General features: G+C 37.6%; 2 protein-coding genes and 1 long non-coding RNA gene across 3 annotated transcripts; all 3 read right to left on the bottom strand.

Annotated features, from left to right (window-relative positions):
- Positions 1–1,649: 1,649 nt before the first annotated feature.
- On the bottom strand, positions 1,650–2,383 carry LOC149016520 (ferredoxin-like). Its single transcript, XM_089154643.1, has one exon. It carries the CDS (start codon positions 2,296–2,298, stop codon positions 1,861–1,863), a length of 438 nt encoding a protein of 145 aa, XP_089010769.1. The 5' UTR covers positions 2,299–2,383; the 3' UTR covers positions 1,650–1,860.
- A 1,297-nt stretch (positions 2,384–3,680) lies between these two features.
- Positions 3,681–10,254, bottom strand: LOC149016521 (uncharacterized). The gene is made up of 3 exons (XR_016173343.1): positions 9,852–10,254; positions 4,519–5,037; positions 3,681–4,369 (listed from the first exon to the last, which is right to left on the bottom strand). It is a non-coding gene; the product is annotated as an uncharacterized LOC149016521 (long non-coding RNA).
- An 804-nt stretch (positions 10,255–11,058) lies between these two features.
- PGN (Tetratricopeptide repeat (TPR)-like superfamily protein) lies at positions 11,059–16,059 on the bottom strand. Its single transcript, XM_089154641.1, has 2 exons — positions 15,280–16,059; positions 11,059–12,445 (listed from the first exon to the last, which is right to left on the bottom strand). The coding sequence occupies exons 1-2, from the start codon at positions 15,883–15,885 to the stop codon at positions 11,210–11,212; spliced, it is 1,842 nt and encodes a 613-aa protein (XP_089010767.1). The 5' UTR covers positions 15,886–16,059; the 3' UTR covers positions 11,059–11,209.
- Positions 16,060–16,680: the final 621 nt, after the last annotated feature.

A 16,680-nucleotide genomic window follows, 5' to 3' on the forward strand; every position in this document is an offset into this window, starting at 1 on the left:
AAGCTCCTTAGAATACCCTTTCACCTTAAGCTCTTGAAGAAAACCCTTCAATCCAAGCTCAAGCTTCAATGGAGTTGCAATGGAGAAGAACACAAGAGAAAAGAAACCCTTTTCTTGCAAAACCACAAGAAGTAGAAAACTCACAAAAGCTAATCCCGTTTTTGGACAAAACCCACTTTAGAAGTCACTAGAAACTCACTTTTTCTCTCTCCATTTACCTCTCCCAATGCCCTTTTAATGATACCAAACACCTACCCATGTTTAACACTAAGTGGGACCCACCAAATTCAAATTTGAATTCAAACAAAAGATAAAGTGATTTTCATCACTAAACCCAACAGAACAAGCTTATCTTCCACCATTATCACCAACTCTTCTCCATCACACTCCTCACCCACACCATACCTTCCACTACCTCTTACATCCACCGTGTCTCCTAAACCAACCCCTCCATGGTCTTCAACCACCTCCCTTACCTTCCTCACGACAAGTAAGGAATCGGTGGCTGGGTTTGAAATTCACTGCCTGTGGAACTTAATACTGGAAGCGGTCTATACAGGGGTACCTTTGGTGGCATGGCCTCTGTATGCAGAGCAGCTTCTTAACAGGGTAATTTTGGTGGAAGAGATGAAGCTGGCAATGCCAATGAAGGGAGGTGAAGATGGGTTGGTGAGTGCACTAGAAATTGAGAAGCGAGTGAAAGCTTTGATAGATTAGGAAGAAAGAACAAAGCTAACAGAAAAGAGTAGGCACAAGAGAGAGAAGGCCTTGGCTGCATCGGTTGAGGGAGGCTCTTTTGTTGCTGGCATTTGACCAATTGGCCAAGTTGTGGAAGGATAAAAGATTAAATCAGACAATTTTATGAATGAAAGGAAAACATGCTCTATTCAGCCCAAAAGGTTTGCTTTTGAGTCTGCAAATTCCTACAAAAATTAATCCAGACGCATAGAACCGAACCAAATATCTAGAAAGCCACCCTTCTGGGTGATTCAATTAATGTTCATAGAGCTAACCATGATAATCTTGGGATCAATGGGTATGCAGGGTTTCAAGATTTTCTGCATTTTCATCTGAATCACCAAGTGAGAAATCTTTCCAACTCCTTACCAACAACCCAGAACAAAATGCAGCAATTGAAGATTGTGATGCTACAACTCTTCTTGAATTATTTCAAAGAACAAGAACTAGCAGACCACCTTTAGTTGTTGTCATTCCTTGGATTAGAGGGATAACCATATGGACAACAGCCATATAATTTATAATTTAGTTTAGGTGGAACAATTTCAGACCACAGTTTTAACAGATATTGCACATTCAGATTTTCTATCTGTGAAAATTCTTGCCCTGCGTGTGATTTCACTAAAACAGCAAATGAATCGTACACAAGAACTTATGAATCGTATTAAAATCTCTTCTTCTGGATCTGGAAGTGTTAGTGGGAAGGGGCTCTTTTTCTGTTTTACCAAGCCTTATTACATCTCTAATTAAAGGCTGAACCAAATTCCTCGTTTCTTTGGCAACTGAAACTTGCTGCGGAGATGGTTCTAACTTCCAGGAATTAAATCACATAGCTAGTGAAGTATCCAAAAAAGGGCTCCTAAAGTACCTGAGGCTCTTACAGTAATCGATTCACAAGATAAGATGCAAAATCAGAGTAAGGAGAAAAGAGGAATGGGAAGTGACAAGCAGGTAATCTAAATAAAAGATACAAGAATCTGTTTGCAATTACAAAACATGAAATACTCCTTAACCATAATACTCATACAACCCGAACTAGATGAGTAGAAATGAAATAAAAGGAAAGAAAAAAGTGACAGACTTCCTCCTGAGGGCAACTTCCATTGAAACAAAGGGAGATGATCAACCAGTGAGCTCTTCTTCCTTGTGGGTCTCAATAACCACATCAGATTGTGGATAGGCAACACAGGTAAGAACCCATCGCTCATCTATCTGTTCATCATCAAGGAAACTACCATCAGATTGGTCGATCTTCCCTTCAACAACCCTTCCTGCACAAGAAGAGCAAGAACCCGCACGGCATGAGTAAGGGAGATCAACTCCAGCTTCCTCAGCTGCATCAAGAATGTAAACATCATCAGAACATTCAATTTCTTTTGGGCCTTCAGGTGTAAGAAGCTTCACTTTGTACACTGCCATGGCTGTAATCTTGCCACGACCAGCCTTAAGTCCAAAGAGAGCTTGGCCAACATTAGGAAGAGAACGAAGGCTAGTTACAGGTTTCCTTTGGAAGAAGGAGGTGCTAACCATGGCACCAGAGAGTGTGGCTGAGGCTGCCATTGTTGGGTTTCTCACTGCCAAGATTGGAAGAATGTGAATACAGAGAGAAAACTCTAATGGCTGCAAACACTACTAAATTTTATGGTCGCTATGCTCAATATTGAAGGGGTGGAAATAGTGTCTGGATGAGTTGGTAAGATATCCTATCCTGACACGTGGCATTTCCTTATGGTTCATTTTATCTCTTTATCACTACGAGGAGATTCACAAGTTTGATGCTGGCTGAGGCCCTGTGGCTTCCACGATCCCCAAATTTTCATTCCTTTTCACTAAGGAAAAATTAAGGTGAAGATGATGAGATGCAATTGCTTTTTTCGCCACACATTCAAGGCAGTTGGGACTTGGGACCTATCATATGGGTCAGTTGATTCAGTGAGGTGCCCACATATGTGGTATCTGTGTGACTGTTATGTTGTCACCTGAATTCATGTATCCGACTTTAAAGATGTAACTCATATCGGTATATTTTGGTGGACGATCCGAATGACCCAATTTAGGAGAATAGTGATGGAAGCAAAGGGCTTCCGCCTGTACAAGCTGATTCGATGGATCGACCTGTTTAATCAAATAAAATCTCTTAAGTATGTACCCTGTGTTCACTTATAAAGCACTATGAGATTTGGAAATTTTCGCCTTCAAGTTTTAAGCGTGAGTTATTGTAATGCTGATTTGGCAATTGGTTGAAAGATCTTCACTCTTTTCTTCTTTATACATAGTGAAAAGTTCTCCTTCCCTCTTAGGCGTAATATAACACATTAGTGTATGAACCACTTTAAATCTCTGTGCTCTTTCATATTGTTTCTAGTTCAATTCAAAATTCCTTGGTGTTTGTTCTTATAGTTGTTAATCAGAACAGGATCTGTTTAGAACCATTGCACTATCATTTTCCACCTTGTGAACAAAAATTGGCCTGAATCGCACTCCTAAAACCAGCCACCTGCTGGTGTGTGGTTGGCATCATGAGTTCATATTTCAGTGAAGCAATGCCAGCTATTATTTGATTGTAACATGTAGAGGAAGTCATTACAACACCCCCCCCCAACCCAACAACAACAACAACAACAACAAACAAAAGTAAAAAGAAGAAGAAGAAGAAGAAGAAGAGACATGTAGAGGAAGTCTTTTGTGTTCCACACTTTGTCCTTCCCACCTTGACTCTCCCACCGCATATCAGAACAGGATCTTGTCCCAAGTCTCCATACAAAATCATTCTTGGTATAGTAATTCCAATATTTCCATTTTCTTTTTCTTACCTTTTGCATCATTTTTAGATCCAACCTAAGTATAGCCTTCATATTCTTATCAGATCTGCAAGCATTGACAGTTAGATTAATGAAAGGAGAAAAAATATATATTTATAGTCACAAACCAAATCTGTTGCACTTCTTTGGAACACACAAACCACAAAATCATTCCACTTAATGGATTAAACATTCTCTTTTACCAATGACATGACATTACATATAACTATCATATGTTGAGGGAAGTCCAAATAGGGATAAAGGGTTAACATCTAAAACTGAAAGTGAGAAAATGTTTCACAAGGTGAATATAGAAGAAGTCACTGTCACACAATAGAGATGTTGAAAAAGTACAGAAGCAGACCATCAGGATAAAAAAAGGGGTCATGTACCCATACTAGTTAGTAGTTGCCATGAGTTCTGGGGTTCCACTGTTAATGATATGAATGGAACTGAAAAAGGTTTAAATTATCCAGATGATTTCATCCACCCATACACTGATCTAATTAATTAAAGTAAACCAATTTAATTTCTTCTTTCATCCCGATTGATCTGTAAGGACACTAAATGTAACACCTTTGAGTCATACCTCCTTCTGTTTTCACATTTATTTGTTAGCTGTTAGGGCTGTCACAAATTAAACACCAAAACGCTTCACCACTCTGCCTTTCTCATCCAAGCTGAATATGAGACAACAAAGAAACTCATAACTGCCTCTATGACCATTGCAGTGTAACAGGGAAGTTGCTGATACTTGCAGTTAATTAATAGGCCCGGGAGTAAAACCAGCAGTCCCCATTATATTGCAAGGCCCAGTTTCTGTAGTGCTCCTGGGAAGCAAAGTGATGAAGAAGATTATCAGTAAGTAGGCAAACCATAAAACAACAGTCAAACTTAACCCAATTAAATGGTATTGGCTACATGGATCCTCATCTTCTAATCAGTTCTACTCAAGGTCATACTAAATACAATGCCTAACCTAAGCATGTCTTTTCTCACTGCTTCTCTTCAGATTACTTTAAATCTGCCCCTTCAATTTGGATATCCAAGCTCTGAACTGGAGTATTCAAAGGCCTCTGTTGAATATGGCTGTGCCAACTCAAATGACTTTCTTGTACACCCAATCAAGATAAATAGTTGTCAAGGATAAAGGCCTCTGAGGTCAGAGTTTTATAGTGTGGGATTTTACTCAATGCATTAAATACAACTGAAAAAAGAGTAATAATAGACCTTACTGATAACACTACAGAGGAAAAGATACTCGAAACGAGCCAGCAGAGGAGTACAAAAAGAAAAAAGGAAAAAAGAAAGAAAGCAAGAAAGAAAGAGAGAAAGAGAGAGACTGTACCCAGTGACAAGCCTATTACGTTTAGCAGGGCTTGGGAATGGTCAATGTACACAGTTTTAACCCTGTTCCAAGACTTGAACCTGTTACCCAAGCATTTGACAAGCAAGCACTTGACCAACACATCAAGCAAGACCTTCCCATAACTTGGTACTGCAGGAATAAAATTGAAGCAAAATTCAAAAACATTAAAAAATTGAATACAAATTCAGTAAAATAGATATTGATTCTAGAGTTTTTAGCATATCAAAAGTTTTGATTGCATGGTGCAAGAAACAAGAATTTTATTATAATGGATAATATCCCAGAACATCACATGTGAAACAATAAGTTATGAACTATTTTTATTACATTGCAATAGAATCTTCTATCTTCCAATTCAGAACCTCCTTCAGTTTAGGTTTTACAATATGACTCTACCAAGTACATCTCTCTTAGTATGCATCCTAAAATTTTGAGCCCACCATAGTGATGTTGACATTCCTCAAAAATGAACAAGGAGGGTTAAAAACACTTCATGAACTCCCTTGACATCATTTAATGGTCATTAAATTCTTCAAGAAAATGACTTGGTTGGATTTCTTTTACTTGGAACTAATCAAAGTAAACAAATTGAGTACATAAAGGCCAGAACCATGGAGAAAATTTTGGCTGAAACTCACCAGAAAAAACTGAAAATCTTTGGGTTTTGACTGAAATTTCAGTGTAAACCTAATACTTTTTTTAAAATTTTGACCCTAGGGTTTCGGCCTTATATGACCTCCATTTCATTTGATTTCTTGCTTTCTACCTATTTGAAGCATAATAAACACAATGAACTAGTATTTTGCCCCAAAAAAGCCACTCAAAAATTATCATTTAAGTATACTAACAAATGATTGGTTTTGAGTCTTCTGACAAGTACAAACTATATTGCATACATGCATAGAATTATTAGCATACATTGAATTGTTTGATAGAATGGTTATATATACAACAAGTCAAAAATATACAATGACCAACTAGATCAAGTGATGGTGTCTCACATGTATTAAATTCAAACCCATATATACGTGATACATATGTATTTTGAAATTTAGAAAATAGTTTCTAAGATCAAAAAATTAAAAATATATATATAAAAAAATAGTTGCAATAATTAAAATATAAGTTTAACAACACACAATCATAGATCAATAGTCATAGACTAAGCCTAAATTAATTTCAAAGCAATACAAGATCATTTAAGGCTTGAAGAAAACAAAAATGGAAAAATGGAAGTTTGGAACTGCTGGGTATGGCTTATGCTTCACATTTTGTAGCCGACAAGTTTCCTTTGAAGTTTGGGCTTAGGCCCATAAATAGCTTTGTGGCTTAAAAGGTATTTGAAGGCAAAGGAGCAAAAGAGGTGTTTGAAGCAAAATAGTTGTGGACATTAGGTGAAAATCGGATAAAATTTAACAAAAACAAAGGAAAAATAAGTTTTAGTGTCGAAACTAGTGAAATTTTGGTCGAAACTTTGAACTTTAGGGAAATTCTTTGGAGTTTCATTTTGTTTTCAAATTTTATGAATATTTCGGTACTTTCAACTGAAATTTTTTCCATGACCAGAATCTAGTGCACGTCCAACTTTTAGCAAGGCTAGAAGGCATGGGTAGTTAATGATCTTTGATAGAGCCCTGGGATCACGATATTATGCTATATTGGGAGAGGAATGATTTGCTGAATATCTGGCTAAACAGAGGTTAGGGAAAGAAATCAGATCTGGTCCTAAAAAGGAGGTTGCTGAATAAAGAATGATTCGTAGAATATTGCAAAATATTTACTACTGAATAAGAGAGATTTGGGGTCAGACAGAATATTGTGAATGATTTACAGAATATTGCAGAATATTTACTACTGAATAAGAGGGATTTGGGGACGGACAGAATATTGTGAATGATTTACAGAATATTTACTACTGAACAAGAGAGATTTGGGGACAGGCAGAATATTGCAGAATATTTACTACTGAATGAGAGAGATTTGGGGAGATTAAAGTTGATTAGGGGTTATAAATAGGGGTAAGATGTGAGTAGTAGGGAACGATTATTTATGTGAGTGTTTGGGCAGCCATAGGTTGAGGGGGTGACTGGTACCATTGTAACCAATTTATCATTGTTCTCCGTTATTCTATTAATTAAATAATATCAGTTTTGTATTCGATTCGTGGGTTCTTATCAAATTGGTATCAGAGCACGTTTTGATCCGCGGGAAGCAATGAAAACCGGATTATCCATGTTTTTTGGGGAAGGGGATGTGCAGGAATGGCTTCTTGAAGTTTTGTTATTCTGTTGGGAACACCAGATCGATGATGAACAAGATTGGGAGTGGCACTGCAATATTTAGAAGGAGAGGCGTTAGCATGGCTTTACCTTCAAGGAAGCCCTGAAATTGGATTTCAATGTTGAGCAAGCGACTGAAGGAGCGGGAGGAGCAGAAAATATCAGGTTTGAGCAAGTTAATGGCATCACAGTGTATGAACCATCAATAAAGGAACAAATAAAAGCAGCAAAGGCTGAAATCACAGAGAATGCTCTGAAAATTTTCGGAGCCATCCAGACAAGGGGTGACGGTATTGCAAATAATAACCATGGCGATAAAGCATTGGTAGAGATTTTAAAAGAGGGTGAAAAAGAGGCCAAAGGGTAAATCGCTGCAAATGATAGTATGGCAACCAGTGCTACTAATCCGCTACAAGTCCTTAATTCATATATTGACACGAAACTCAAGGGAGCAAGATTTGTGCTTTATATGGGTCCATATGTTATTGATGTTCAGCTGAAGTCAGTTCCAATGGCAATTCCTAGTGTACTCTTTAATTCAGCTGAAATTTTCAACGTTTTCTTCATTTGGGTTGCTTGGAGTTATGTGGTTATTGGTTCTCAGGGAGGTATGTTGTGCAAAATGTCGAACTAGCATGGTTGTGTGGCAAACATGTAAAGACCAAGCTTCCAATTTTCCATCACCTTGAGGACAACGTGATTTTCGAGGGGCCAGTAGTGATAGAGCCCTGAGATCACGGTATTATGCTATATTGGGAGATGAATGATTTGTTGAATATCTGGTGAACAACAGTTAGGGAAAGAAATCAGATCTGGTCCTAAGAAAGAGGTTGCTGAATAAAGAATGATTTACAAAATATTTAATACTAAATAAGAGAGATTTGGGGACTGACAAAATATTGTGAATGATTTTGGGGAGATTAAAGTTGATTAGGGGTTATAAATAGGGGTTAGCTGTGAGTAGTAGGGAAGGATTATTTATGTGAGTGTTTGGGAAGCCATAGGCTGAGGGGCAACAACGTGCTGTGGGGGTGACTGGCACCATTGTAACCAGTTTATTATTGTTCTCCATTATTCTATTAATTAAATAATACTAGTTTTGCATTCAATTCATGGGTTCTTATCAATCTTGACCTTTGAATGGGGAACAAACTAAAGAAGAAAGAAGGATAAAGTTGATAAGGGAAAGAAGGGGGAACCTAAGAAGAATCAGATAGGGGGAAAATGGAGAAGAACACCCATAAGAAGAAGAGAAGAGGAGAGAGGGGGGAGGGGGCAACTGTACAAAGCCCAAGCTTTAATTCATTTTTTTCTATTCCTTCTCCAGTAAGCTGATTACAGGAGTTTAAATAATATAAGAGACATACTTCAATAAGAGAACAACTATAGTAGGACTCTTTGCAATTCAAAACTAACAAAAACTGATCCTATTAGGACTCTTAACAATTTAAAACTAACTAAAACTGATTTTAAATATCCTACCCAAATTAAAAATCTGATTATCTAATTATCCCAATAAATTAATAACAAAATCTTAAATTATCTCTACAACTCCCGTGCAAAACAACATTTTTTATTTTATCTCCTTGAAGCTGGACTTGGAACCAACTAAATATGAAGAATTATCTCCTAAGTTACTGTTCATGTCACTGTAGCATGAACAGTAGCTTCTGCTTGCGCTGCATCACCTCCGGCATTTTTGCACAAAATTGCCACTTTTAAGACTCCAATCCACATCTTCACTCAGGTTTGTTGGGATGTCCTTAAAGCTCTTTGATAGAGCCCTGTGATAGTGGGATCACAGTATTATGCTATATTGGGAGAGAAATGATTTGCTGAATATCTCGCGAACAACAGTTAGGGAAAGAAATCAGATCTGGTCCTAAGAAGGAGGTTGCTGAATAAAGAATGATTTGCAGAATATTTACTACTGAATAAGTGAGATTTGGGAACAGACAGAATATTGTGAATGATTTCCAAAATATTGCAGAATATTTACTATTGAATAAGAGGGATTTGGGGATAGACAGAATATTGTGAATGACTTGCAGAATATTGCAACATATTTACTACTGAATAAGAGAGATTTGGAGATAAATAGAATATTTACGAATATTTACTACTGAATGAGAGAGATTTGGGGAGATTAAGGTTGATTAGGGGTTATAAATAGAGGTAAGATGTGAGTAGTAGAAAAGGGGATTATTTATGTGAGTGTTTGGGCAGCCGTAGGTTGAGGGGCAGCAATGTGTTGTGGGGGTGACTGGCACCATTGTAACCAATTTATCATTGTTCTTCATTATTCTATCAATTAAATAAATCAGTTTTGCATTCAATTCGTGGGTTCTTATCACTCTTCATTGTAGCATTCCATAATTCTATGCTCCCCATGCAAAATTATTATAGCTATTAATCAAGCAGAGCAATCAAAGGGATTTTTTTCATACCAATTCACTAATATCATGCTACCATCTTTTCTTAAGCACAAGAAATTCAAGTTCGAAGGCGATTTAAATAGCAAGTCTAGTAAGTCTCATGAATGGTGTGAGTGTTGTTGATCCTTCAAACTTTGTCTAGACTTCTTTATAGCCATAAAAAATTATGTCCTAGACTCATATTTAAAGGCATACCCAGTGCAGGAGACTCATAATGCCTAGTCCTTACCTCAACTTCAACAGAAATGTTGTTTCCAGACTTGAACCCATGACCACTTAGTCACAATGGAGCAACCTTAGCCTGCACTCATGTTTTATGCAACACAATTATAATCAAGAGTCAGCTTACTGAAAAATAAATCATCAAAATAAAGATAAAGAAATGAGCAAGGATAATGAAAGAATATCATTGTCCCAATGCCCAAGCTGGCCCAGAGAATTAGATCATATAATGAGTCAGCCACATTTCCAGGTGACCCCAAAAGATGCTGCCCAGATTTAACACATCTGGACATGTTGTGGCAGCTGTGTGGTTAACCAATCTAGACATGAATGGATTAGAGCACGTACTCAGACCCAGCTTGGGATCCACCAAGCCAATGTCTAACCCCATAGAGAGAGGAAAATCTGCATGGATCATGCATCATGCATCAGAAGAAGGATGAGAAAAACCTTCTTTCACAAGAAAGGATTGAAATATAAAAGGTAACCCTAAGCAGCAGATCAGTTGGAAAAGGATTGACACCTCACGATAGAGGCGTTATGAGTTCAACTCTCCTTGGGCCTGTCTGTCTTTAGTGTTTTTTTTTTTTTTGGGGCGGGGGGGGGGGGGGGATTTGAAGTAAATGAGTTCCAAACTTAATGAAGCCTTCAAAAGATAACAGGAACAAATTAAACATGAAATGTGACTCTCTGTTTTGAACCAAAGAAGAAATAAAGACAAACAAGAGTAGACAGACAGAGGGGACTATCTACACTTGGAATTACAAAACAGAAAACAGGATTGTAAATATCACAGGAAAAAGGAAATTGAAAAAAAAAATTACATTTTTTCTCAGATCAAAGCACTCATTGGCCATTCAAGTAAATCACCGATTCAGGGAAATTTATGCAATAGGACTGACAACAACTGAGGACAGAATGAAAATTTTTGTTTATGAAAATGAACTCCCAAACAAATACAAGTTTGTTTTCTGCCAAAAAACAACTTTATGGAAATACAGCATTGACAACCATGTCTTCATTGTTGCGTAAATACAGGTAAGCCAAAAATGATTTTCCTAAGTTGCTGTAATAAAGTCAACTTTCAAACAAATAACTGAATAAAGCTAAGATGAGGATGAAGCACTTATCAATCATCATCTGTTAACAGTATAAATGCAATTAATGCAAACAAAAGTTATGCACATGCATCCATACCATGGTGTTTCCTGGCACGTGGCTTTCTTTCTTAGCTTCCTCTCCTTCAAAATTAAACCTATACATTCATGCCTTGTCTTGTGTTTTCTTATTCTTCAAGCTTCTTATGGAAATTTAATGGTTTGCTTGGATAGCTCGGGTTTCTTCAATATAATCTTCCCCAGTTGCTTAATAAAAATTTGGTTTTTTCTCCCACGTTCCATCTTCCAAATCATATAGCAGGCACTGACGTTCAGGAACATATCCTGCTTCTTTCATGTGTTGAAGTAGCATTTTAAGTTCTCCATAAACCAAGTCAATATGGACACCCACCTTCTCACCAACCACAAAACTGTAGAATTTATTTTTGACTTCAATCCAACTCCTTCCCGCCTCTTTCCTATTCCCCACCATTCTGATCATTTTCCTTGTTTTTGCAAACTCCCCCCACTTACCATCGGCAGCATAAATGTTGGAAAGTAAGATATGAGTTTCAACACAACTAGGCGTCAAATCCAATATCTTCTGAGCAGCCAATCTGCCCAAATTTGAATCTCCATATGCTTTGCAGGCCCCAAGAAGTGCACCCCAAATTGATTCATCAGGCGTGAATGGCATATTCTCTATCAATTCATAGGCCTCCTTGACCTTTCCTGCACGTCCTAATAGATCTACAACACACCCATAAACCTCCCGGTTTGGAGTAATCCCATAATTGATGACCATTGAACTAAAATATTTCAACCCTTCGCAGACAAGCCCCGCATGACTACAAGCACTGAGAACTCCCATAAACACAATAGCATCAAGTCTGATACCTGAACTTACCATTTGATCAAACAGTCTGATTGCCTCTTTTCCATACCCATGTGTCCCATAGCCAATCATCATTGAAGTCCAAGTGATCACATTTCTATGAGGCATCTCGCAAAAGATCTTGTATGCATCAACAATATTTCCACACTTGGCATACATGTCCAGAAGAGCATTAGCCAATGGCAAATTACTTTCGTACCCTCTTTGAATAATACCCCCATGAACCTGTTGACCAGAACTCAAAACTGTCATATTACCACAAGTAGCTACAAGGCTAGTATATGTGAAACAATTAGGGCTGAGACCTTGTGACACCATCTGGGAGAAAATGTAGAGGGTTGCAATTGAACCAGATCTCTCAAACCCAGCAATCAGAGTATTCCATGTAGTCAAATCTTTCTGAAACATTTCGAGAAAGTATTGATTTGCTTCAGATAAACTGTGGCATTTGCAGTACATGTCTACTATAGAATTTCCGACTGGGAGATTAGACCCCAATCCATATTTAACTACAAGAGCACAAATCTGCTTGCCAAAACTGTAGGATCCTGTTGCAGCACAAGCTTTAATAGCAACTGAACAGTTGTATGGGTTCAATACTGCTCCATCCTGTTGCAGTGAAAAATCAAGAAATGAGTGCCATATGTAAGAGCAAAAGAGTTTTCTCTTTCTTTTTCTTTTTTTTTTTTTTTTTTTTTTTTTTTTTTTTTTGGGGGGGGGGGGGGGGGGAGGAGTTTGATGCGCGTAGTTTCAAAGGTTGCTCATTTTAGTGGATATAAGCCTTGGATTGGGTTACATGTGTCAGCCATCAGGCCTTTGGTTGTTTTTCATTTTTGTTTTTGTTCTTGAACAACCACTGTAATAGACTTACACTAACGGTAAGATCTGGAAAAATCATTTAGTCGTGTAGTAATTTAGTCAAGTTCAAATTTGCAGGCAGTCCATTTGATTAGAAGTTAGTTAATCTAGGTCCCTAGAATTATAAGAAGTGTCATATACATGCCTCATTTTACTTCTAAGTAATAGCCCTGAATTTCAAATTAGTTCAGGGGTAATTAAATCAAAGTAATAGCCCTGAATTTCAAATTAGTTCAGGGGTAATTAAAGACAGTTTACACAATCTATACATGTCACAACAGGCTATGGCCTCACCACAAACTTATGAGTAAATCTTTTTTAAGTACTATTCAAGAGTGCACAGTGTCATTCATGGTGTGCCAGCAGTGGTCAGGTGGATTTCTTAATGGAAGATTGGATTCTCTTCACTGGTTAGGTGGATTCCTACCCTATTCTGCATCTTCTATCTGATAGTTCTTATTAGCTCAAAATTAGATTAGTATTGTACTCCTTTCTAAAACCAAAGACAACCCTGTTTTCTACTTTTCTAGTTTTTTCTACTTCAAACAAGTAGCTGAAATCAGCTGTCGTTCTCAAATTTTATATTCTAGTTCCTGATACTAGTTACATTCTAGGAACTAAAATAGGCAGACCTAAGGTAACTTTAGGAGAAGCCGTCAGAAAAGATATGCATGGCTTAGGCCTTGTACCCAGTATGACCTTAAGTAGATCTGATTGGAAGGCAAGGATCCATGTAGCCAACTCCATTTAGTTGGGATAAGACCTGTTTCGTTGTTGTTCCTGAATACTAGTCATCTGAAATTTGCTTTATCCTGTTGAGTCAAGTAACTGGCTGGCTGCTTCCATACTGCTACTTAGCGTTCCTAGTACAACTAGGACTTACCACGCAGGCTATTCCTGCCTCTAGAGATCTGTGCTTTACCAAGTTGTTCTGTTGATAAGCATACCAGAGCAGGGTATTTGTTCTGCAGACAATTCTGGAATCTCTGTAAGGATTGAACTTCCATTATGTTTGAACACAGAATTCAATCAAAGCCTTGGGGAAGCTTTATCAATGCAACACATGAGCAACTTAACTTGCTGCACCACACTTTGATGCAATGACAGAACAAGAAATTTATATGAAACAAATAGAACTAATTTCTGCGGCCCACAGCCCACCATGATAAGCTTACCAAAGCATCCCAACCTCACTCTGCCAGGCTGACTGATAATTTGGAAATTCGAATATTGAGATTGTACACTGTCTGGGTTAGCCATGTATTAAACTTCAGAACCTAATTCAATGCAATTAAGTGTACCCAGAATGCCTCCACTAGTAATTGCTAGCTCAAAGCTGGGATCTGATCAAGTACAAATCTCCAACCAGAGAAAATCAAAAGACATTTCAAATGTCTTTGTAGGAAGAATATCACACTTTTCTATTTCGAGCAGAAAAACTCGCTCTACTTCGGAAAATTGGTTGGAGTGGCATCTCTAGGGTTCTGCATGTGCAATTCCTTCAGAAACTGACTTCTCGAAGGCTTTAAAATATCAGAGAAAATACCAGAGAAGAGGGAACCAGCTATCACTAATTGGCATTTTTTGAAGGCTCAAGAGTGATGGGAACTAGCAGCAATTGTGTTCATGGTGATGGATTTGAGTGATTGATTGCATTCCAAGTCCAAGAATGTATCCTTGAGGAGGTTTACAAATCCTTGTGTGTTCTAGGCTTTTATCTGTTCTTGACTGTATTCAGGGCAAGCCTAGAACATAGTTCTGGTTGGGTTGAGTTTGTATTCAATTTCTTTTCCTTTTCTTTTCTTTTCTTTTCTTTTCTTTTCTTTTCTTCTTCTTCTTTTTTTTTTTTTTTTTCGTTGCTAATTATTGGGAAGGCTGAGGCCTATTGTAATTGCAGACTCATCATGAAGGTTGAAACAGGGTAAGGGATATCTTGGTCATGGGGGCCGCATTTCTTATTGGTTAAAGTATTGAGCAAATATGAAAGCCCGAGGGTATCGCTTCATGGGGCATCCTTCAGACAATGTAAAGTGAACCATGTATACCATGAGTCATTGTTTGAAATTTTCATTTCCCTTTCTTCTTTTCTTGGGTAAAAGTCATTGTTTGATTTTTCTGTAGAAGATTAATCCTTGTGGGTTTGCAATATTGGTAGATCCAGCCACAGCAATGTGGCGTGTGATTCGTAAAAGATAGCAAGAATTGTGGGAACTGATTCATGCCCATTTTCAGTTTGATCGAGTATCAACAGGATGCAAGGGTATCCTATGTGAAGCACATTCCATAGGATTTGCATCACACCAACAGAATGGGTTCTTAATACCCAGATTCCCTAACTATGGTTGCAGGAGAGGTTGGGAGCATGGGGCATGGTTAAGGATATCAAAGTTTATCTTTTCATATTGTAACGTGCCATGAATCAGACCAGTTACCATCTCCAGTCCAATGCAGAATACACTTGTGGACCCTACTGGAGCCAAACATTTCTCCAAAAACATAACTAGAATTGGCAGGTCCTGCTGGTTATCCAACTCCAAACAAGCAATCACTTTACCTGGCAAAAGGAACTCAATATCAAATTTTACCTGCAACATACTCCTGAAAACTTTAAGTCCGCTGAAACCATCTCCTCTGTGTGTGTAAGCAGAGATTATAGTCGTCCATGAAACATCACTCTTCATGTGCATTTGGTGGAAAATAATGCATGCTTCATCCATGCTAATACTACACGTAGCATACATGTCCATAAGCGCGTTCTCAACATACGAAGATTCACCCAGGCCATACTTTAATGCCAAACCATGAACCACTGCTCCACAAGAACACAACTCCAAGCCTTTGCATGCTTTTAGGACACTGGAGACGGTAAACGCATTGGGCTTAACACTTTCTTCTATTGTCATATCGCGGAATAGCATCCATGCTTGGTGGTGACGCCCGCGTGATGTGTAGCCTGTAATCATGGCTGTCCAAACAACAACATCCCTTTCAGGAATTTCATCGAACAAAAGGCGTGCTTCATTAAGCAAACTTCGTTCGCAGTAAGAAATGATGAGACTGGTTTTGGTTGCTAAACTTGAGGGTCCTTGAGAATGTGAGGTTATAAATCTGCGGGTCCAAACTAATGGGTTTGGGGTTATTACGGAAATAAGATTCAGGTGAGAGGTCCCAAACAGTTTCTTAGCGTTCATCCCTCAATTCCTCCAAATGAAGCTTTGATGTCTAGTCAACTGTCCCTATATTCTGTAGAACCCTCCCACGGTAACCACATCAGGCAGGCTGAAGCGATACGAAATGGACTATAGGATTTGAAGATATACTTCCCTGCTTGGAAGGTATCTTTACGTGAGCACATTACCTAGAGGGCAGGAACAAACCTAATGTGGTATCTAAATATTCTTTTCAAAATCTCAAAAATAATCATAGAATTATCTCTTTACTAATTTATCCTTTTATTAAGTTATAATAATATCATTAATTAACTATTAAAAAAATTAACCTTAAATTATTTTCTTTTCTAAAAAGAAATCATCAAATAAAAGAAAGGTGTGATTAAATAAAATTCAAAATATAAACTAAATATGAGGAAATATCAAAGTTAATTCAAAAGTTGAAAATTAAAAATCACCTAATATATTCTAGTCATTGTGCATATTACGAAATTTTCTATTAATAAGCATCTTATATTTTTTTTCCGGTACAAATGCACTTTTATATGTTGGGAAATTGGGGCAATGGATATTATAGATGCCGCCGGTAGGGGTTGAACCTACATGGAGAAGTCAAGTTCCTAATAATCCTACTACCCGTCCATTGGTAATAAACATTTTATATGCTAATTTGTTTGTAAAAATTCTATCATTGTGATTGTCAAAAATTTAAGTGGAATATGAGAGTTTCAACAACCATAAATGTGTGGTCCCACTAATCTCTGAATTAAATTCTCAGAGGAAAATAAAAAGAAAAATAATTTCAGAATAACACTT

The sequence above is a fragment of the Hakea prostrata genome, chromosome 5 (genome assembly GCF_041222555.1).
Source record: "Hakea prostrata isolate BN-2017 chromosome 5, UWA_Hpros_2, whole genome shotgun sequence".
Taxonomy (NCBI): domain Eukaryota; kingdom Viridiplantae; phylum Streptophyta; class Magnoliopsida; order Proteales; family Proteaceae; genus Hakea; species Hakea prostrata.

What these genes read in the sequence shown, in the direction of transcription:
- LOC149016520 (XM_089154643.1), bottom strand. Translation starts at nt 2,298, where the DNA reads ATGGCAGCCTCAGCCACACTCTCTGGTGCCATGGTTAGCACCTCCTTC.
- PGN (XM_089154641.1), bottom strand. Translation starts at nt 15,885, where the DNA reads ATGAACGCTAAGAAACTGTTTGGGACCTCTCACCTGAATCTTATTTCC. An exon ending in TTTTCAGGAGTATGTTGCAG is followed by an intron (nt 12,446 to 15,279) that starts GTAAAATTTGAT and finishes TCACTGCAACAG; the next exon opens with GATGGAGCAGTATTGAACCC.